Source organism: Rhinatrema bivittatum, chromosome 10, assembly GCF_901001135.1.
Source record: "Rhinatrema bivittatum chromosome 10, aRhiBiv1.1, whole genome shotgun sequence".
In the NCBI taxonomy this organism is placed as follows: domain Eukaryota; kingdom Metazoa; phylum Chordata; class Amphibia; order Gymnophiona; family Rhinatrematidae; genus Rhinatrema; species Rhinatrema bivittatum.
In genome coordinates, this window is record NC_042624.1 from 108,957,140 (window position 1) to 108,980,834 (window position 23,695).

Here is a 23,695-nt window from a genome sequence, read left to right on the forward strand (position 1 = left end):
TTGAGTCTTCAGTAGAATGCATGACCTGGTGCATAAGGTTACTATAGTGGGCCCACTAGATATTAGCAATCAAATTTGATATAATCACTGGAGAGGACATAAAGTAAAACTACTGCAATCACATATAACTTTAAAAAGAGAGACTATGCTAGAATGATGAAATTAGTTAGAAAACAACTAAAAGAATTGTTGCAAAAGTTTGAAGTTTGCATGAGGTGTCAACATTATTTAAAAATACTATCTTGGGAAGCCCAGATAAAATGTATTCCATCTTTAAAAAGGGTTGAAGCTAGATGTAGAACAGCAGTAAGACAGGCCAAGAGAACATTTGAGAAATAACTTACCAGGGAGGCAAAAACTAATAATGAAAAATTTTTCAAGTACATTAAAAGGAAAAATCCTGTGAGGAAGTCAGTTGGGGTGTTAGATAACCAAGGGTAAAAGTGGTCAGGGAAGACAAAGAAATAGCAGAAATACTTAATGAATTCTCTGCCTCTGTCTTTACTGATGGGGATTTGGGGAATATACCTACACTTGAAACATTCTTTGATGGTTATTATTCTCATCAACTAAAACAGATCTGTTCGATAATGGAAGATATAATTGATCAAATTGACAAGCCAAAGAATAACAAATTACTAGGACCAGATGGCATCCACCCCAGAGTCCTAAAAGAACTCAAACATGAAACTGCAAACCTGTTACTAGTATTCTGTAACCTATCATTTAAAACAGCCATAATACCTGAAGACTGGAGGGTGGCTGATGTAATGCTGATTTTTAAAAAGGGCTCCAGGGATGATCCAGAGAATGGCTAAGCCTGATATTGGTACTGGGCAAAATGGTAGAAGCTATTCTTAAAAACAAAATCATTGGCCATATACATAGCCATAGCTTAATGTGGAAGAGTCAACATAGTTTTCGCAAAGGGAGTTCTTGCCTTACCAATCTTTTATATATTTTTTAAAGGTATAAATAAACATATAGGTAAAGAGGCACCAGTTGATTTAGTATATTTGGATATTCAGAAGGCATTTAACAAAGTCCCTGTGATGGCTGGGGAGTGGTTAAGGTTGCTAGGTGGTAGTGTTCTCTTTCTTAATTCCCTTAGTCAAAAAGAAAATATCTACAACTTAGCTGATTTTCACATTTATTGTCACAGTAAACTGAATATATCTAATAATCTAAGACTAATAAAAATTGCAATGTACATAAGAATAGGCTATAATGTAAACAAGGAAAAATAATACAAATGTAATAGAAAATACAAGAAAAATATTCATAGACTAAATAAAAAAAAAACAATACAATTCTAAATCTGTTTATGTCACTGAGATTGCTGAACCTCAGCAGTTTAATGCTCAGTCACTTTCTAGGAACACAGTGCACTGGCACATGGCATGTCATTGAATATCTTGCATTACCATGAATACTCAGGTATTGGTCTTGTGAGATAGTTTATACAGAATATCTCATTCTTTGTCTGAATTTTCCATCAATACCCAGCCATCAATCACGCTGTGCACTTTTTTCTTTTCCATGCATTGCAGTCCTATGCAGAAGGGTCCTGCCAGGTGTTGGCTCAAAAAGGTCAGTGGAAAGTGACCTATAGTTAGCTTAATAATGCAGATTTCCTGAGGGTCTCAGTCTTACCACCAGCACACAAAATTCAGTGGTTTATTTTTCCAGAGAAGACAGCTTAACAGAAAAGAGAAGCCAAGAGGCTTAACAAATCCTAAATATAAATAGTTTACAATTTATACAGCTTAATGGTTCAATTCTTCAGGGGCCTAACTGGCCCTGCCCATACACTGAAGTTCTTCATATTTTCAATCCCTGTCTAATACAGTCCCCCATGAAAGAATCCTCAGGAAATTCAAAAGTAATGGGATAGGAAGCAATGTCTTATTGTGTATTGACTGGTTGGAAGGCAAGAAACAAAGGGTAGGACTAAATGGTCAGTTTTCCTAATGGAGAAAGGTCATCAATGGAGTACCACAGGGACTGGTACTGGGATGTGTGTTATTTAACATATTCATAAATGATCTGGAATAGGGAATGACAAGAAAATCAAATATTCGGACTACATGAAATTATTCAAACAGGATCAGATTGTGAGGAATTGCAGAAGATCTTTGTGAGACTAGGAGACTGGGCATCTGAATGGCAGATAAAATTTAATGTGAAAAAGTGGAAAATTATATGATAGGGACACAGGCTGGAAGGCTCATTTTTGAAAAATGGCAGCTACTGACCTGGAGCCTAGGGGTCACTTTGGACTCAACTAGACTTCTAGGCAGCCACTAGGTCACAAGGGAACCACTAGACTACCATATATGGATGGGACGTGAACTAGGTAGAGTTGGGAGTTGAGGGAGTGGCTGCCTTTTATTGAGGGGGTGGAAGAGCTTTGGATCAAGGAGTGTGTTGGATTGGGGGCGTTGACATATTGTGAAAAAGGTGGCATTTGAGTAGGGGCAGGGCATTGCTGCATGACTTGGAAATTTCTTTTTATTTAAACAGCTGGGTCGCCTCTACAAGTGGCGGGTGGTTGGGGGTCTCGCTAAACCGCTGTGGGGGGGACTTTGATATGGTGGGAGGGGATGCTTTTGGGTCACTGCTGGCCCTTTAAGAAGCATCCTGGAGATTTCAGGATAAGTTTTAGCGTCCCAATGCCTCTGGGAAAAGTTAGCTACAATTTCATTTGTAGCTAACTTTTCAAAAAATACAGTAGCTGTTTGAGGCAAGCCATGTTATTTACATAAAATTAGGTATAAATGAGCTACTTTGCATGCATTTGCAAAGTTTATGCATGCAAAGCAGCTCATTTAAATACATGTAATTTTTCAGGAAAAATATCATACCATAAACAACGTTTTTCATGCATTGAACACTTCTCGCTGTTTAATAAATATATTCCTAAGTTTGTACATGAGGCAATGGAGGGTGAAATTACTTCCCAATGTCACAAGAAATATCATACCTCACTGCTGTAACCACTAGGCTACTCCTCTACTCTACGTGAAACACAGCTGCACAACTAATTGCAAAGTTGGAGATCCCTTTCTGATGAACAAGAGAATGTGTCCACCACATCAATTAAATTTCCAAAGTTACCCTGTTTAGGAAGAGTTAACAGATGAGACTCGAAATGTCCTGAAAGAAATTCCATAAAACTGCTAAAGACAAGCGACATAGAAAACTTATTGAAAGGTCAGTGCCCAAAGAAAATGAAATTAAATTTTGTAAGGAGAGCACTGTGTGAATTTGGTATTGTAACAGTTTAACTTTCTCCATCATAATCCAATGGCATAACATTTTCCGATCATTTTTTCCCAATTTCATTATTTTTTTCCCCTGACTCATCGCTGGACCGGAGAAGCCTCTGAAGAACCTCATTCTTCCATTTTCTCCCCAGGCATGGGACTTTGTATTTCATTATGGATGGTTTCTGACAGCCCACAACAATCTCACCCATTGCTGGCAAACTCTCTGTAACTTTTTAACTAGCCATGAATCATCACTGTAAGCAGAACATTTCCTAGTTAAATAGTGGAACTTCTCAAAGCCAGTCCTTGGGTAGGATGAGCATTATTTAAAACACAAGTGTAGATCCTGTATAGTCTGACCGTTAAGCTAAATGCCAATCTTTTTGAATATCTCTGTCAATTATCCATTTAAATTTTAGCTGGATAAGTCAGAGTATTGCTTTGACAGCAATGCTGGAAGCTTACGCGACCAGCGTTAACATCAAGCAGCACTGGGTGTGCCAGGAACCAGACCAAAGATCTGACCTGATGGGTTGCCAGTAGAATTTTGGAAGGGGTGCGGATGGGGAAGGAGGATAAGAGTGAACCTGATAGGGGTGGGAGGGGAAGGGAAGAGAAGTCCTTAGAATATTTATTTTTTGAACTTTGGAGGGGAAGAGTGTGGAAGACGTTTTGGGCCTAGAGGATCACAACTTTGGGGACTTGGGGATATAAGAACATAAGAACATGCCATACTGGGTCAGACCAAGAGACCATCAAGCCCAGCATCCTGTTTCCAACAGTGGCCAATCCAGGCCATAAGAACCTGGCAAGTACCCAAAAACTAAGTCTATTCCATGTTACTGGAAGATGTCTTCAAATCACTGGTAAGTTTTAGGAGGGGAAATAGACAAAAAATGGTAGATACTTTCAAGAAAATAAGAGGAAAGGAAGACGTCGGCAGCACCATTCCTCCACATATACTGCAGTGTGGTGATGATCTAATGTGGTTATAATGTCTCTTCCCCACAGTTCTGTTTTAGCCTGCATTTCTCATAACTGAGCAAGTGGAATGCCTCAATCCTTGCATCACGAAGATCTGAGTCTGATGAGATCATGCACTCTGGGAAGCTTTGTGTTAACAGCGATGATTTCACCGTCCAAAAGCAGAGAAGCTCTAGATTTCAAACTCGCACGGTGCATTTTGCAATGAAACTATCACTTTGGGACTATTCGGCCACGTCTGGAGCTGGGGGTAGGGCTTGCTTTGTGCACCCATCTCATGGAGTGCACATAGTGAGGCGGTGTGGATGTAAACGCCATTGTTGCTTCCACTCAGTGAAGTGCCGTGATGCCATGGCCAAGGGGTGGGAGGCACTTTCTTAGCAGGGCTGGTGGCTTCAGGGTCTTTGACAGTGGCAGAGAGCTGGCTAAGCAGCAGCTTGGTAGGTGGGGAAGAGATGCATAGCTTCTGTTTTCTTAGGGGAGTGAATTATGAGTGGATAAGCAGGCAAGGAGATACCAGCCGGTTTTGCTGTATGGACAAAGTTAGTTCTGAATTGTATGCCATCATGGATTCTCACATTTGTTTGTAACTGGATTGTATTGTTTTGCACGCACATTTACAGAGGTCAAAGACAATCATGGGGAGTGATCTCTTGAGAGGTTCTGGCTGAACAGGAGGCGGGTAACTGAGCAGGTAGTAGTAACAGGAAGTGGTAGGCAGTGCAGTGGGCAAGAATTTAATAAATTAAATAAGACATGGATACTCCAGACACTATTGCTGTCCATTGCACCCTTGTAATTATTACTGTTGTTAATTGATCACAGAATAATGCCAAAGGGTGATATTGTAGTGGTCAAGAATTGATAGGTTGTTGTTATAAGCCAGACCTATGTTTTTAAAGTTTTTTTCCTCTCTGTGCAAGTGACTTTTTTATTGCTTCTAATGGTATGTAACTTTGGTTTGAATCACATGGCAGTGAGATAGAAGGAGGAGTAACTGTAGCCTGAGTGATCTCTGCTTCGGGAACCTTATTCCCTATATCATCCACTCTAAACAACATATATATGTTACCCCTCTGCAATCTGTTGACCGAACTTGGCCTCTCTTATTGCATTTATGCCGACGACGTACAAATTCTGCTCCCTATAAAAGACACCATCGAGAATACTCTAAAATACTGGGACAGCTATCTAACAGCAATAAGGCGGCTATTATCACAAATGCCCCTCTCACTCAATTACAACAAAACTGAAATATTGTATATATGTAACAAAGTCACATCAGCACTCAACCTTGAACTCAAAACATGTCAAACAAAAATCAAATTGTCTCTACAGTTAAAGACCTAGGAATACTCCTAGACAGTGAACTAAACTTAAAAAAATACATTAACACCTTAACAAAAGAAGGATATTATAAACTTCTATTCACGCCCGATTACCGAACTGTACTCCAAGCGTTACTTTTCCCAAAACTTGACTACAGCAACGCTGTTCTGTTGGGTCTTCTTGCGTCCACCTTAAGACCAATACAACTTCTAGAGAATGCAGCAGCAAGATTGCTCACAAACAGTAAAAGATCTGACCACATCACCCCAATCCTGAAAGAGCTGTACTGGTTACCCATATTATATAGAATCCAATACAAAGCCTTAACTCTCATCCACAAAACACTCTACAATGACAAAATAGACTGGTTGAAAGCTGCCCTGCATTTTCAGATGCCTCAAAGAAGCCTACGCTCCTCAAACACTGGGCTCCTTCCAATCCCCTCCCCAAAACTAACACACCTGAATACAGTCAGGGAGCGCGCCCTGTCCCTGGCGGGTCCCATATTATGGAACAACCTATCAGAGAACTAAGGAAGGAACCCTTGATACAAACCTTTAAAGAAAACCTAAAGGCGTGGCTTTTTCAGAAAGCCTTCCTATGAATGTTACTAGGCCCCATTAACCGACACATTCCCATAATACGGACTTGTTAAGAACCACTCGCATATGTCCACTTGATGCCAGACCTTACAGAGGAAATAATATCAGAGGATGAAAGCTGACTAATAACGCTCGATTATAGCATTGAATTTGAACATAACTAGGTTTCCAATAACAGCCACACTCACAAGTCACATATATATCAAAAACTTCCACACATGCATCTGCATGATACCTAGCTATTCCTATAACGTAACTTCATACAATAAGACCTGCTCAATAACCCTTGACTATAATGTTGAAGTTGACTTGTTATTTGCCTTTTTACCTAAGTTTACACTAGATAAAAATATTTGTAACGTTTAAAGACTAAATAAGAATATTTGTAATGTTTAAAGACCTTATCACTACTCTAATTCTCAATTCAGCTGTGATCAAGATATTTAAGAAACTCTGAAAAGATGCCTTTGTAAGCAACTCTATTTGTTCATTGTAAGCCGATATGATATACAAGTTCGAATGTCGGTATATAAAAACAAATAAACAAATAAATATGTGTCGGTTCCAATCCAGCAGGATGTGGCACCGGGGAAGGAAAAATATTTTGATTCAATTGTGCTTTTTCTGTCTCCTGTCCTGTACAGATCTTATTTTTCAGTAGTTTCAGCTCGACATAAAAACAGCATCGTGCCCAAATACTGTACAAAGAAAGGAAACATTTCCTGGAAAGTGCATATCATTGGCTCATTCCTGAGCTCAGCAGACTGCACAAAAAGCTTGTGGACTGTATTGGAAAGTAGGGCACATTTTTCAGGCTATTTCAATGGCCGACTTCTGCAGTACCTGCATGGTGGCCATTCTGTTCAAAGTAAGTTCTGATAATTCCCTGTGTTTAACGTTCTTTCGGACTTAGAACTAGTTATTACTGCCCAGTTAAAATGGATGTGTTTTTGTATGTACCTCATCAGGTGGCGTCTTCGAGAAGAAGGTTGGGGTGTGCCAGTTCTCTCTGTTTTGCTCATGTTTCCAGCTCTTGACCAATTTTTTATGTCATTGCCCCAGACAGCAGAGGCTGAGTTGGCCACACCAAGATTTGAATTGCTGAATCCCAGGTTTCCACAAATATGACATGTGGGTGCCTTGCATGGCAGAGTCCTCTTCCCCCTGCTTTTCCTCACTCCAGACATGTTTATGTGTAGCCTGACAATTAGGACATAATGCGTACATGAGCTGAGCATGTCTTCCTCTTTATCCGTCCTCCTGTTGCGAGTGTTTGGCGCTTTGTCCACCCAAGCCTCAGGTTAATTGGTGCTTGTGTGCTTTATTGTGGGCAGCGGGAGGTGACTCCACTTTGTCTCAAAAAAAAAAAAAAAAGTTGTTTGACGTTTCCGATCGTCTGAAGATGATAAATACACACAAAACCCGCATTCATTATCAGCTGGTTATGTACCGGACTGCATGATTTATGGCTTCATAGTGTCTCCAGTTAATCTGTCAAGACAGATTTTCAGCTCCATTCGTCTTCTGAGTTTGGCAACTTCCTCTGCCTTAAATTCAGCTGTTTGACATGTATTGTACCAGAATCACATTTCCAAAACATTTACAGTGGACTGCAAAAAAAAAAAAAAAAGAAAAGAAAAAAGTAGTTCAATTTGGCACATCTGCTTTTAATTTTATGCATCTCCAAAAGTGAAAACAACTTGAAGGCTGGCACCAGGAAAGGATTTTACTGTAGCTGGGAGCCCCGTATGTAGACATCTTTAAAGATAGTAGGAAATTGCAGAAAATTGAATTGTTGCCTAAATAAAAAGCTCACATGATTAGCACCAGTTTCACTAACAGAGTTGGCCATCTGCAACTCAGATGCCGATAGTTAGTCTTCCACTCCCACCAAAACAGAGGGGCGACATCCTAGGTGAGAAGGGGTCCCAAATATGCTGCTTACTAGTGTAGCATCAGTGGTCTCAACAGATACTGCATGAGGAGTGATGACCGAGTAGAAGTGATAAGTAGTTGGGAGGTGTCAGTAGTTTAACAAAACTCCTGGGCCTTCTGAGCATTTCACTTGAGGGTCCAAAAGAGGATCGATACGTTTTCTAAATATCCATGTCAGAGGGATTTCTTCAGATGGGAAAAGAGTAAATTTCTGAGTAGCTTGGGTATTTTTTTAAGAAGACTCAGAGGTAGGCTCAAGAAAAAGAGGTGTATGTCCCTATTCTTCACTTGTCCTGAGAGAGTACTTCCAAGTTGGGAAAAGAGTAGAGTTTCAAGTTGGAGACCAATGAAGACAGCCAGGAGGTCTGTTTCAGAGCTGCTGCCTAAAGGGAAGCATCAGCTGTGATGTAAAATTTAGAAATTACTATTTGAATAATGATTCCTATTATCATAGTAGGTTTGGACAATCTATTCTTTAGGGATCTTTATGAGGGTTACAGCCCAGCTCCAGCTCCTCCAGGGCCCATTTTTAAGATTGTGGGCTCTTTCTGTTCCAAAAATAAAAGCGAGTTCTAACCTCCATAAACAGTTTGCTGCCTTTTTGGCTGGCTATTGTTGTTTTATTCCTTTTTTTTGTTGAAGTCCCATATGTGTGACTTTGTTGAACGGCTTGTCTTCTTAGAAAGAGAAGTAACAGGTGTTCTCTGAAGACAGCATTTCACCATTAACCCTCCTTCTTCTCTTATTGTATTAATCCAATAAAAAGGTAGCTACATATATTTTTTGTTTTTATTTGTTAATCTTTATTTTCATGCATTGAAGTCGACTAACATGACAATACTACTACTCTTCCCCCAAGAAGAGTTGAATTGAACTCATTAGCATGCAGAAGTGAGACACACTGCATCAGTAGCATAGCCATGGGTGGGCCACTGATGCAATACCAAACGGGGCCTGAAGAATGGCCACAGTGGTCTCCTTCATCACAGTGGCTGTATAAGGAGAGAGCCTGCTGAAGCAAGGCCACCATGGGAACTCATCCCCTTGGCAGCAAAGAAGGCCCTGCTGAAGAAGGGCCACCATGGGAGCCCATCCCAGTGGAGCGAAGAAGAAGTCCCACTGAAGCAAGGCTTCCACAGGAATCTGATTCCATGGTGGCAAAGAAGGCTTGTCGATGTAAGGCCATGGTGGGAGCCCATCCCCGTGGAGCAAGGCTGCCATGGGATCCCATCCCAGTGGCAGTGAAAAAGAGAGCCTGCTAGAACAAGGCCACTACGGGAGTCCATCCCTGCAGCAGTGAAGAAGAAGGTCCATTGGAGTAAGGCTGCCTCGGAGCTCATCCCCGCAGTGGCGGAAGAAGGGGTTTGGTCGTGAGGCCCAGTACATGCCTGTGAGAATGGGAACCTGAATGTGGGGTTTGTGTGAGAATGGGAGCCTGATTGTGGGTATTTATGTGTAAGAATGGAAGCTTGTGTGTGTGTGTGAAAATAGTAGTCTGGGTGTGTGTATGTGTGGGTAAGAATGGGAGCCTGGGTTGTATATGTATGTAAGAATAGGAGCCTAAATGTGTGTATGTGAGAATGAGAGCGTGTGTGTGTATTTGTGTGTGGGAAAATGGGAACGTGTGTGTGTGGGAGAATGGGAGCATGTGTGTATGTGTGTGTGTGTGTGTGTGTGAGAATGGGAGCGTGTGTGTGTGTGTGAGAATGGGAGTGTGTGTGTGTGTGAGAATGGGAACGTGTGTGTGTGTGTATTTGTGTGTGGGAGAATGGGAACGTGTGTGTGTGTGGGAGAATGGGAGCGTGTGTGTATGTGTGTGTGTGTGTGCGAATGGGAGTGTGTGTGTGTGTGTGTGTGTGTGTGAGAATGGGAACGTGTGTGTGTGTGTGAGAATGGGAACCTGGGGAGGGGGGGTAAGAATGGCAGCCTGGGTTGTTTGTGTGGGTACAAATAAGAGCCTGGGTGTGTGAGTGAGTGGTTTTGTGTGCGTAGTAGAGCATGTGAGAGTGAGAGCTTGTGTGTGTAAGGGAGTCTGTGAAAGAATGAATGTGTGTCGGTGAGAGAGGAAGGGAAGAAAATAGAAATAGAGAAGAGTGACCATGGAGAAAGAATTAGGAAAAGACTGACGAGGAAAGTGGAAAAAAGAGACCTGGGCCAACTGATAAAAATAAAAAGATCGGGCAAGAAGGGAAAAAACCAATTATTTGATTTTTTATCAATTGAAATATGCCATCTTTGGGTATCTGCATTTCTTATATTTTTATATTTTCCTCTTTATAGTTCCACTGTTCAGAACCTGGTTTCTCAGGCTTTCTATTTCCGTTTTCTTTGCCTGTTTCTATTTCTAAATTGTAGTCCCTTATTTCTGTATTGGGTGAGGGTCAGCCTGTGTTCTGCCTGTGGGTGACTGAGGTGCAGTATTTCTGCTAGCGTGTAGATTCTCTGTAGGGATTTGTAAAAGTCTGGCTTGTTTTGTTACCTCAGTAGGTGGTGTATTAATGTTCTAAGGTCTGGTGTAGTATTTGCAATGCTGCGTTTTCATAAGGTTGCTGTTATTTGAGGCCTGAGAGTCAGTGCTGTGATTATATGGTATGGCTAGGTTCTAGGTGACCTTTTTTTTTTTTTTGCAGGTATTGTGTTACTTCACAAAATGTTAAGCAGTAGAGGGAGCTGATTTTTTTTTTTTTTTTTGCTGAGGTGACTCCAGAATTTGAAGATAGTTTTTTTCATGTTGGGTTGCAAGATGAATTGCTGTAGTTTTGCTCTGTACCTGTTCTTATGATGATTGCTATTTTATTGTAGTTATAATGATCTCTGGCTTTCTGGAAAGAGGATTTATGAAAGAATACATTGGTATTTGTTTAATGACATGATTGATTGGATCTGATGTTTGTGTTCTTTGCTTTTTACATGATATTCTTGTGTATTTATAAACTGCAATAAATATAAAATAAATTAATACAGATTGGTAAGGAATTTTTAATAATTGAGTTAAAAAATTTACTAAAAGTTTCATGCATGATGCATAACGGCTGTTTAGACTATTTAGAAATCCCTTGTATGGTGCATGCTAAGGCATTATTTATCAATAAGATTACAACTAGTAGGGTTCGGACCTGTATGCCTACAGCCAACCCATGTTAACCTTGGGCCCACCCAGAAAATCAGTTCTGGCTCTGCTATTGCACTGCATGAGCACTGGTGCATCCTCGGAGAGCTCTGGAATTAAGTTTCAGTATTTTATCATCCGTGTGTGTGACTGGTGAACACACCTGTTAGGTAAGCAGATTCACTTTACAGATGTAGGCAAAGAAAGTGACAGCAGGGGTTAAGTTAGGACAGAAAGGTCAAGTTTCAAAAACATACTGTTCAGGAAAGATCCATGATTATTTTTAGCTCAGTTCTCAGCTGACCTAACTGGCAGGGTTTCCAGCTGAAAATGACCTAAATCTAGCTGCACAAAACTTGTCTGGGTATTTTTAGGGCAGCTCTATATGCGAGCCGAGTTGCTCTGCTAAACTTAGCCTGTTAAGTGCTGAAACCCCAACTGGGAACAACTCCAGAGCTGTCTTGTTTTGGTTTTTTTCTGGCTAAATCTGACAGCCTTGTGATTTTAGGGAGTAAAATGTAGCTGGTCAGAAGAGGGAACATTTTAACTGATTAGCTTTAACCAGCTAACTCCTGAATTTGGGGATGCAGGACCCCATGATCCTCAAGTTTGCACCTCTCCCTGAACTTCCTGCCGAGCTGCAGAGCGATTGAGCATCTAAAGGCCCGACTCTCCTAAAACCTTTTTGGCCTCTGGCAAACGGCGTAAAAAATAAATCTGAATAGCAACTGGCTTAAAATCAGGTGTTCAGGAGATCTGAAGCAAAAACTGTTATATAGTACCATCTGTACAAAGCCCATTATAATCATGATGAATAATAGGCCATCCCTGCCTCTGCATTCTGCACTACTAGCCGGATGCTCGGTATTGTAAATGCGTCACTTTGCAGAGCATAAGGCGATAATCTATATCTTACTTTCCTTTATTTTCATATTGAAAAAAAAAAGATTTCAGTCAGACTATGCAAACCAAGAGGGCAATTTTTAAATCTATTTCGGAAGGTAAAAAAGCATTCTATCTGTGGAAACGGGAGCTTTGAAAGCTGCCCACCCTCACTGTGGGAAAAATAATTCACATTGTTGTTGTTGTTCTGCATCATTCGGAGGCGTTCCTGGGGGGGGGGGGGGGAGACAGAGAGAGGGAGAGAGCGGGCTAAGTAACAACGAGCATAGTTTTCAATGAAAAAGTTACTCTCAGAGAAAGCAGACACAGATCTCTGCAAGTCATTTTTCCAAGGGCAATCATCAAAGCAAAACTGTCCACATAGTTTAACTTTCAGTATTGGTGCAGACCTTGTAGGAAAAATTGTACATCAGGGGCTTGCACCATTGTGGGTAGTTTGAGCATTGATCCCCTATATATATAATTTAAAGCTTTTTCGTAGCCTTTTAGTCTGCAGCCCATGTAATGTGGGGCAAGCCATTCTTATTTGCTGGTGATGACATCAGTGGCATGAATTGTGTTTCACTTCAGTAATGAGCTCACTTCATTCATGCTCCCGTTGTATGCTTTAAAAGATTTTTTCAGATGTGACAATAAGAGTAATTAACTTACTTCTATTTCAGTGAGCTTTATAACACTGTCAAACAGACAAAAAAAAAAAAAAAGCCATCAACATGTTGAAAGCATTTCATTTCTTTATTTAACAGCATTCCATTAATATATGCTTTGGTTCAATGCATAGCCTGTGCATTATTCACTTAAGTGGATTTTACTCTGCTACCTCCTAGACTTTCGATCCCCACCACAAAAAAATATATCCTTTCAAGCAGTTTGTGGGTGTAACAGGTATTTTAGTGATCTTGGGCTCACTTTGAAACATAACCCTGCAGCTCTGCATCTTCGGTCATCAGTGTTTTATCTTCCTCTCGTTTTTGGCAGTGAACGGTGGCTACAACCATTGTAATATGATCTCAGAGAAGAAGTGCATGATGGATATGGAGATGACAAACAGCACGACACCCCTCTATAGACAGAGTCTAGTCATCCATGCAGGAAATCCTCTATCCAGGGACCACTCCTTGTGCGAGAGGTTATTGCAAGTCGCACACTCAGATATGAGGTACCGTGGTTTTTGTATTGTCTGTGTCTGTCCCTTTGTTATTGCACCCTTTCCCTCTTCTTTTCTGGTTTCTTTCCTTTGTCGCTAGCTTAAGTGTGAATTCGCTCTTGCTGTTCATGTTCATGGTCAATAGATAGAGAGGAACCTTTAGGTTTCCTGCCCACTCTGATATGCTAGAACCACAGAGTTTATACCAGCTTTCCCCTTGTAACTCTGTCCCATATGCACCATATACAGAAGCCACTGAGACACTTTACCATTCACTTTAGAAGGTGAGATGTTCATCTTCTCAGACTCCAAACTCTATGAAGGATCGCTGGGAGACGAGAGCTCAACCAGCGTGCTTAGCACAGAGCTCAGAATGCTCGCTTACCTGGGCGCTACCACCTTGGGTCATTCCACAGCAGAGATCAGTACCGTAATAATGCTTCCTGTGGCACTGCTGTAAATAGGCCCCTTGACTTCCTCGCTGAGCAGTATCACAAGCCAATCAAGTACAGAAACATGCATTTGCTTTCAAGGATATAAATGTGAATGTTCTGTTTCTGGCTTTAATATGTGTTTGATTTCTCCATGGCAGAATCTCCGTTTAAACATTTGGAATAAATTAATTGGAAACACAGAAGAACTCTGTATTTTTTTTTTATTTTTCATGCACATTTTTCAAAATGCTGCCAGTGTTTCAAACCCATATCCTAAACACGCCATCCACGATGTATGGCACTCTGTTATGAATTAAAACTGTTCCCATTTCAATTGCATTCCTGCTTTCAGGGAAAGATCCAAAAAAACAAATGGTCAATGAAGTTACAACCTGGAATAACGTGCTGGTTGGATGGGACTGGCCTCCTGATGAATCAGTGGCAGTGCTGAGCCTCACCGTTCAGGAAATCTGGAATCTGCTTTTTCTTCTAAAGCTGGAGATGGCCATGGAGAAAGAATTCACAGCCCTGGGGGAAGGGCGAAGGAGGAGATGGGGTTGGAAACAGGGGAAGGCCGTCTTGGTTCTCATACAATGGCAATAACTAGTGGCCAGACCCAGGGTGCACTCATACCAGCTTCCCGAGAGAGCTGTGGTCTGTGGCCTCTGGTGGAAGGATTGTCATTGCGATGGTTGGGCTAGATGGGAGGAGGGGAGGGGAAGAAGATTAAAAATGAGGAAATATCATGGACGGTTAAGAGTGGAGTCTTGTGAGTCCTGACACCATAACCCCCATAGAGGCGGGGTCTGGTTGAGCTAAAACCACAACAGAGCACAAGGAAAGTACCAGACCCCCAAAATAAAACCTTGCAAGTAGGATTCATCCACCCTGGGTTTCACAGATACATCAAGAAGCAAAATGGAGTCTTAGTGATGGAATTTGGACTTCAATAACAAATTTCTAAGAGAAACACCAAACAAAACAAGAGTTGATGATTTCTGTGTCAAATGGTGTGGAGCTCTAGTGGCCATGTTAGTTCTGGAAAGAACTCAGTTCTTGACCGTCTGTGATGCCTCTTATTTTACACCAAAGATGCACCTAAGTTTTAGAGACATCCGTCCTGTCCTCAGATGTGTTATGCCTGAAGAGGGTAATTATGTGGTCTCGAAAGCTAATATGTGACATAACCTTTACATTTTATATTGTGTTGAATGGCAAACAGATTCTGTCAGTTGTCATTTGTACTATTTTGCTACTTTTACTGCATTAATATCGTCACCATCCCATTTTAAAGCTTCCTATGATAGTTCTGGACATTGTGCAATATTCCGACCTTCAGGTCAATTATATAACTGAGGGGCAGATTTTAAAAGGTACGCCTGATTTTATAACATGCGCGTGCAGCTGCACGCATGTTAAAAAATCAGGGGTCAGCGTGCACAAGGGGGTGTACACTAGTGCACCTTGCGCGTGCTGAGCCCTCTGGGAGACCAGCTGGCATTCCCTGTTCCCTCCAAGGCCGCTCTGAAATTGGAGCAGCCTCAGAGGGAACTTTCCTTTCCCTCCCACCTTCCCCTCCCTTCCCCTCCCTGTCTCGCCCCAGCCCAAAAAAAAACCCCCTATACCTTTATCTCACAAGTTTCGCCTGCCAGCCAACTGCCGGCGCGCGAATCCCCCAGCATAGAAGCTGTGTGGAGGCCTCTGGCCATGCCCCCGGACCGCCCTGCCCCAACCACGCCCCCGCCCCTTTTTGCAAGCCCTGGGACTTACACGCATCCCGGGGCTTTACGCGCACCGCCGGGCCTTTTGAAAATAGGCCCGGCGCGTGTAACCCCCCTGCACAGATATCCCTATACAGGAGATCAGAATACTGTAATGCACAGAAAAATTACCTTCCTCCATTTCATTCCTTATTTGATTCCCAGGACAAAAAAGAGGATTATGTGTAAGAGAACATGAGAAGGTACTATTATGATAAAGCAGCAGGTAATGGTGAAAATTCCCTTGTGTTTGGATTCCAGCATTATTCAAAAAATGAAACCTCAGAATAAATCTGCAGGAAGAAGCAGAAGCTTTGACCACCTATCAGTCTCTGCTACTAAATGGAACCTTATCTTTTCATGCTTTCAGTGTATCTCTTGGCTTCTTTCTGTTGCTTCTTCAGCTTGCCTATTTCTTGGTCTTTCTGTCATCCTGCTGTTGCCAGCTTAGTGTGTCCCTATAGCTAAGTACCACAGGGATAAACAATGTGATGTAAATGACATAAGAACATAAGAAATGCCTTGCTGGATCAGATCAAGATCCATCTAGCCCAGCATCCTACCTCTGACAGTGGCCAGTCTGGATCACAATTACCCATGAGAACCCCAACAATTGATCTACTTCTTGTATCTCACTCCCAGGAATATGTGAGGCATTCCCAAGTCTACATGGCTAATAACTGTTTATGGCCTTTACTTTAGGTATATGTTGTGCGTTGGTTTGAAAATCCGTCCGGTTTTGCCCAATTCCGTACTTATGCTGAAGGTTCTGGTGTGAGCACCTGCAGTGTCTAATGTGTCAGCTTATGAGAACCAATCATGGATTCATCTACCCTCCCCCCTTTCTTTTCTGTTATAGTCCTATATAAATAGCAAAAATACTCAGAGAGGGTAGTGATGGAAAAGATAATTATATATTTCTTTTAGCAACAATATAATAGATTATAAAAGAGCATTTTATAAAACACAAATAGTAAAGTGTATAAAAAGCTAAGCTGAGCTATGTACAAATTGGTGGCAGTTTTACTTCCCTGAGAAATCTCTGAATTGATTGGTCAGGCAGGTGAAGAGTCACTGCACAGGGGTGGGAATCATACGGCAGCACTGGGAAGGCTTTCATGTACAAGTTGCATTTTCAGTTTGATGACTTGTTAGCTCTTCAGTTTCCTGTTTCTCATCACAGTCTTTTATACTTGCTGGGCATATCACCCTGGCCCTAGCCTGTCCCTCTTTCATCACAAAGCTCTTCATGTTGTCAGTCCCTACTCTCTCTCTCTTTCATTCGGGTGACACACAATTGCACGCCCTTCTTTTCCTGTCTCTGGCATTTGCTTCCCCGCTTGTCCCTGTGTCCCAATTCCTGGTTTCACCATGTTGCCCTTTTCTGCTGCAGTTACTGATCTATTCTATTTCCAGCAATATACTGTATAGAATTATAGAATTATAAAAAATAAACGTGTACTCGCTTGCTCATTTTCTCACAGTAATGAGAACTTAATTAAAAGTAGTGCTGCTGTGCCTGTATTTGTTTACACAGCCATGCAGTTTTTACACAGAGTTTTCAAAGCAGCAGGAAGCACTAATCAGTATAACAGCAGGAGCAGAAAGAATTCACAGCTTTTTTTTTTTTTTTTTTAACACAGAGAGGCTTTTCCTGCACTTTTGCATTAAGCACCTTTCCTCCGTGTGCGATCCCATTTAACCCTTTTGTTCCTCTGTGTGGGATTAAACCTTCTTTAAACACAGGCTTTTCTACATCTCTGTATCAAGCATTATCCCTTTGCATTATACTTATTCTTGTGTGTGCTTTATGCACTATACAAGGAATTTGTTCAATCTTCTTTGGAGCCCCACTGTTAATTGCCTTGACCACATCCTCTGGCAACTGATTCCATAGCTTGATAGTGCACTGAGTGAAAAAATACTTCCTACAATTTGTTTTAAATCTGCCAGTTGCTAGTTTCATGGAGAGTCCCCCTAGTGCTAGTATTGTTTGAAATAAATAGTAAATAACCATTACCCATTCCACCCCGTTCATGATTTTATAAAATTTCAATCTCACTCCACCAATTTCCAAGCTAAAGAGCCCTAATCTGTTTAGCCTTTCTCCATAAGAGAGCTTTTCCATCCCCTTTATTATTTTTGTCATCCTTTTCTGTATCTTTCCTAGTTCAGCTATTCCTCTTTTGAGATGGGGCGACCAGAACTGCACACAGTACTTGAGGTATGGTTGCATTTTTGTTCTCTATTCCTTTCCAAATAATTCCTAAGATTCTAATTGCCTTTTTTTTTATCACCACCACACACTCAGTCAAAGTTTTAAGGTATTGTCCACAAGGACTTCTTTTTCTGGATGGTGACTCCTAGCATAGAACCCAGCATCATGTACCTGGAGTTGGGATTATTTTTCCCTACATGCATTACTTTGCACTTGTCCACATTAATTTGAATCTGCCATTTAAAAGCCCGTCTCCTAGTCTCATAAAGTCCTTCTGCAGTTCTTCACAGTCTGCTGCTGTTTTAACGATTCAAAAAAATTGTGTCATCTGCAAATTTGATCACCTCATTTGGCGTTCCTTTCTTCAGATCATTTATGAATATGTCAAATAGCATAAGTCCCAGTACAGACCCCTGGGGCACTCCACTAACAATCTTTCTCCATTCAGAAAACTGACCATTAAATTCTACCATCTGTTTACTGTCTTTTATCCTCTTACCAGTCCACAATAGGACACTGCCTCTGATGCCATGACTTCCTCATTTCTTAAGGAGTCTCTCATGAGGCTTCGTGAAATGCCTTCTGAAAATCCAAATACACTGTATCAAATGGCTCATCTTTGGTCACATGTTTATTTACCCCTCAAAAAAAATCTAATAAATTGGTAAGGCAAGACTTCCCTTTGCAAAACCCATGTTGACTCTTCCCCATTAAACAATGTCTGTTCTTTTGGTCAGTAATTTTGTTTTTAAGAACAGTTTTGAACATTTTGCCTGGCACCGACATCAGGCTCACAGTCCTATAGTTTCCCAGATCTTCCCTGGAGCCCTTTTTAAAAACTGGCGTCACATTGGCCACCCTCCAGTCTTCTGGTACCATGGTTGTTTTAAATGATAGATGGCAAATCACCAGAAACTGGTCTACAATTTCATTTTTTAGTTTCTTCAGAACTCTGGAGTAAATACCATCCAGTTCTAGTGATTTATTATTCTTTAGTCTGTCAATCTGAGTTATGTCCTCCAGTTTCATAGTGATTCCATCTAATCACTCAGTCATCACATCAAAAAATGTTTCTGGTGTGGGTATAGTCCCGATATCCTCCTCGGTAAAGACAGAAGCAAAGAATTACTTTAGTTTTCTGCTATTTCCTTGTCCCAGATGACCATTCCTTTTACCCCTTTTTCATCTAGCAACACGGCTGACTTCCATACAGCTTTTTGCTTTGAATGTACTTTGAAAAGTACTTGTTTTTACCCTTATGGCAAGCTTCTTTTTAGAATCTCTCTTAGTCCGCTTAATTACTTTTGTTGCATCTATCTTGCCATAGTTTATGGTCTTCCTTATTTGGGTCTATTTTCCATTTTATTAAATGATGCCCTTTTGGCTTTAATTGCCTCTTTCACCCTTACTATTAAACCACGTCAGCAGTCATTTGGTTTTCTTCAAGGACTGAACTTCAAAATTGTAATTTTAAACAGCATCCATGCCTCCAGCAAGTTTTTAACCTTGTGGACTGCTCCTTTCAGTTTTTTTCTAACAAATTTCCTCACTTTATTATAGATTCCCTTTTTATAGTTATATGCTACTGCAGTAGTTTTCCTTAGTTTTCACTCTCTAGTGATTGTTACATTATGATCATTGTTGCCAAGTAGATCCACCACCTTTATCTCTTGCACCAGGTCAGCAAATTAGATTCTGAGAACTAGATCTGATATAGTATCCTCTCATCAATTCCATGACTAATGGCTGCATGAAGCAATCATTGATGGCATCTAGGAACTTTACCTTCCTTGCATGTCCTGATGTGACATTTACCCAATCAATACTAAGGTAATTGATGCCTTCCATTATTATAGTGTTGCCCATTTTACTAACTAATCTCTGTTAGCATTTTGCTTCCTGGCCAGATGAGTGGTAGCATATCCCTCACTACTATACTCTTCCCTTTTACCCTTGGAATTTCTATCCATAAGGATTCCAGAGTGCAATTTGTCTCCTATAAAACATTTATCCAGCTTGAGTCTATACCATTCTTAACATATAGTACCACCCCCAACCAATTTTATCTGCCCTGTCATGTCAATACAATTTGTACCCTGGTATCACAGTATCCTATTGCTTATCCTCCTTCCACCAGGTGCTGAGATTCTTTTTATGTCTTCCTTCAGCACCATACATTCTAACTCTCCAGTCTTAAATTTCAGACCTCTGATGTTTGCATGCAGACATTTTAAAGTAGTTGTATTTGTATTTCTGTTTTTATATGTACCCACAATCTGTTTATGATCAGATGATACAGTTAGTTTGAAGTTATTTTTATCTATGTACTCTATTTAAATACATCTGGGTTTTATCACCTTTTACAATCACCTCTTTACTGGGATATTCTAACTTACTTGATTTTCCAGTATCCTTTGAAGATATCTCCCTCCAAACCATTCACTGCTGAGTGACTGTCTGCTTTCACCCATGTTCTAGTTTATAAACTGCTCTTTCTCCTTTATAAAAGCGCCAGCAGCCTGGTTCCACTCTGGTTAAGATGAAGTCCATCCAGTTGGAATAGGCTCCCTCTTCCCAGAATGTTCCTCAGTTCCTAACAAATCTAACACCCTCTTCCCTGCACCATTGCCTCATCTATGTATTGAGACTCCGGAGCTCTGCCTGCCTCTGGGTCCTGGAACAGGGAGCATATCTGAGAATGCAACCCTGGAGGTTCTAGATTTCAATTTTGTACCTAAGATCCTAAATTTACCCTCCAGAACGCCATCCTGCCCTTTCCTATGTCATTGGTACCTACATGTATCACGACAGCCAGATCCTCTCCAGCACTCTCTAAAATCTTATAGTGAGGTTTGCTGTCTTCGCACCAGGCAGGCATGTTACCAAGTGAAGTGATCCTCACACTCATGTTCTGTTGTCTTTGAGTCTTACGTGCATTTAACTGATTTGCAGGAGATAGCAGAATACGTGGTGGTTGCAGCTCATGGAGCTCAGTTGCTGTTAAGCGCAATTTCTGGTTTGCTTTATTGATTGTGGTGTATTTACAGAGATGTAAACAGTTTAAATTTGTGCAGGTCATTTTGAACCATTCTGTTGTCCAGGCATGATTCTCCTTCCCCCACTATGTTCAAAGAAAGAATAGCTTCCTCCGACAAAAAGCAATGCAAATGGGAAGGATTTCCCAAATCCACCACTGATGTGCAGAACACAGTATTTCTGTATCTCCTGCCCCTTTGCAGCAAATTCAGAGCTTGCTCCATGCTTCTACTGCTTTCTTTTTCCTTGGAGATTTCATTTAGGATGACTAATCTATCCCAGAAAGAAGAATAATTCTCCAGCTGGTTTAATTGGTTGAGTTACGCAATGTAATTGTCACTTCATGTTTTTCATACTTGAAGGAAATTCTAGCTGTCATTTATAAAAAAGCTTTAATATCCTCATCACCGCAGTTGTCCTCATGTACAAATATTTGGCTAATCATAAGACACGAAGGGGTCTGTTAAAAGAAATAATAATCTCCCGCACTTTGAGTTAAAGTCTTTCTGTATTTCCAAATTGGTTAGAAAGCAGATTTGGCTGAGAAAATGTGAAGCAGAATGCCTTGCCTGCTCTTTGAAAATTGCATCTAATACCCTAAAGCACTTTCTTCCATAACTGTAACTGCAGATTTGTGAGTTTGCTTATTAAATAATTGGAGATTATTCTAATTAGACTACAGTTGTTGCGCTTGTCGGCTGTGGAGCTCTGCAGCTGGTCTCACTTTCCTGATGCCACAACGTCCTCGCAGCGGCAGGGATCCACTGCCAACGCTGAGCTTCTTCACGGCCTGGAGCCGTCACCCATGCTGCCGCCGTTCGGCCCTGCTAGCAATTCCTTAGGTGCATGCTCGCGCCTCTGCAGAATTTAAAGGGCCCGTGGCGAAAACATTCCTGCGGCCCTCTCTGATGACGTCAGCTCTCCAGACTACTTAAGTCAGTCCCTTCCTGCAGTTCTTGCCTCAGCAACAGGTCGAGCTCCTTGTGAGTAGCTAGTTGCCTGACTCCGTGTTCCCGACTCCATGTTCCCAACTCAGTCTCCCTGGACTTCGCTGGATTGCCACCTGCCTCGACTCTTGGTATGTCTCCCGGTCTTCGCTGGATCATTGCCTGCCCTGACCCTAGAATACCTTGACTATGCTCGTGCCTTCTGTCCTTCATGGGATTCTTTGCTTCTGGAGACCTGTGCCTAAGTCCAGCCGGCCCCGGTACCCAAGGGCTCAACCCCCGGGGAACGAGGTCTGGTATTGGTGAAGGTCCTGTGGGGTTTCCACACCAGCCAGCTCTGCCAGCCGATGACGAGGACCTGCAGGGCTCCTCCCTGCAGGTAGTGTCAACCTCGTCTCGGTCCAAGGATCCACCCCCAGTAACAGCAGTGTGTCTATTAGAAGCTAGCTCTTGGGTAAAACTAATGTGCATGTCACCCAGTAATGACACGTGACAGTCTTTATTATGTGAGAGGCACTCTCATAACAGTGTAGGAAAGTTATTGAACCAACAGCTTAGTTGTGCAATAGATAAAGCAAAAGTATTTACTTGAAGGTTTAAAGCTTTTAATTGATAACAATAAACCAGTGACTAAAGCCTTTAAAGTACAGTGTTTGTTATGCACTCCAAAAGTAATAGCAAAAATATAAACCGCCATATTTTTCCCCTTTTTGGTTAAACCCACCTCCTATCCCTTATCCCTGAAATCCCAAACCCAACCCACTATTACACCTGAAATTTCCTACACTCCAACTTCTCCTCCCCATCCCTAACCCTGTCCCCTAAATAATCTTTGTTCAGCATACTCAAATAATAAACTCCTCTTTTCCTTACTATCACTTAATCACTGAATCCAGCCCCACCCAAACACATTCACGGAACACTTTTCAATATTACACTTCTCATACTGGGGGTTAAAGTCTGAATATATTTCTTCCAGGTAGCCAAGAACAACTGTTGTTTTTTGAAAGTAAGTAATGGGCCTATTAACCATTTACATCATGTCATGCAGTAAGTTCCGCCAATGCCAGAAGGATGGGCTTTGATCCTCCCTTCATTGCACAAGGATAGTCTTCTTACCCAACACACAGGCCTTCCTAATGAACAGCTTGTTGCCACTGGTTTTGAATAGCAGAGGGGGGAAAGTGTTCAAATAATAAGGCTGTCGGAGTCAATGGTATCCTATAGCCTATCATCTTCGACATATAAGGGGCCACTTTAGACCAAAATGACTGAATCTTTAAGCAAGTCCAAAATTTATAGGTTAAAGTACCTGTTTCTAGCTTGCATTTATTGCACAGCTCAGAATTGGAAATACCCACCTTAAATGTGTGGGCTTGTGATATATAAGCTCTTCTGAAAAATTTGTGTTGCATTTCTCATATGTACATATTCCCCGAGAGCTCCTTTATATGTTTAAAACTGTATGGTTCTTACTTAGTAAGGCTTTGTTCAGTAGTCTAGCAATCAGAAATATACAAGACCACACAGCAATATACGCTCAGTAATCGTAAAACCCAACTCACGTGGCCAACATTCAAAGGTGACTTCCAACTGAACCTCCGGAATGTATTTCCGTATAGCCTTGTTGATTCTGGCTAGGGAGATTTTAGATATTTCTGGCAGAATAAAGCTCTCCAAAAAGGAAATATCCAGGTCTTTCAATGCAAAGGATGCTACATAATATTTTAGTTGTATGTAGGAAAAATAACTCACATCCTGCAGGCCATATTGATCCTTCAAGTCCTGGAAGGTCCAGATATGTCCATCTCTCCCCAGGACCTGCTGTAACTGTGTGATACCTTTGGCCACCCAACCAAGCCATGGACATAACTGCAGCCATGACTTAGGTGCTGATACCAACTATCAGTACATGATGGTCTCACTCATGACCTAATAGATGCTGGCAGATCATTTCATGCAGCTTCTTCTTGCTTCTTTCCTCTTGTATTGATACAAACCACTTGACCCCTTTTGAGAAAT

At 41.3% G+C, this 23,695-nt stretch overlaps 1 protein-coding gene across 5 annotated transcripts in view; it reads left to right on the plus strand.

Annotated features, from left to right (window-relative positions):
- The window catches only part of GLIS1 (GLIS family zinc finger 1), a 293,185-nt gene that overhangs the window by 94,300 nt on the left and 175,190 nt on the right, over positions 1 to 23,695 (plus strand). For 2 of the 5 annotated variants that reach the window (XM_029617934.1, XM_029617935.1), the window contains exon 2: positions 13,110 to 13,290. In XM_029617934.1, coding sequence (XP_029473794.1) covers positions 13,110 to 13,290 — 181 coding nt within the window. Of the gene's footprint in view, positions 1 to 3,003; positions 3,214 to 6,285; positions 7,053 to 13,109; positions 13,291 to 23,695 lie in introns of those variants that run through there. The other 3 variants (XM_029617936.1, XM_029617938.1, XM_029617937.1) reach the window with 3 other exon arrangements.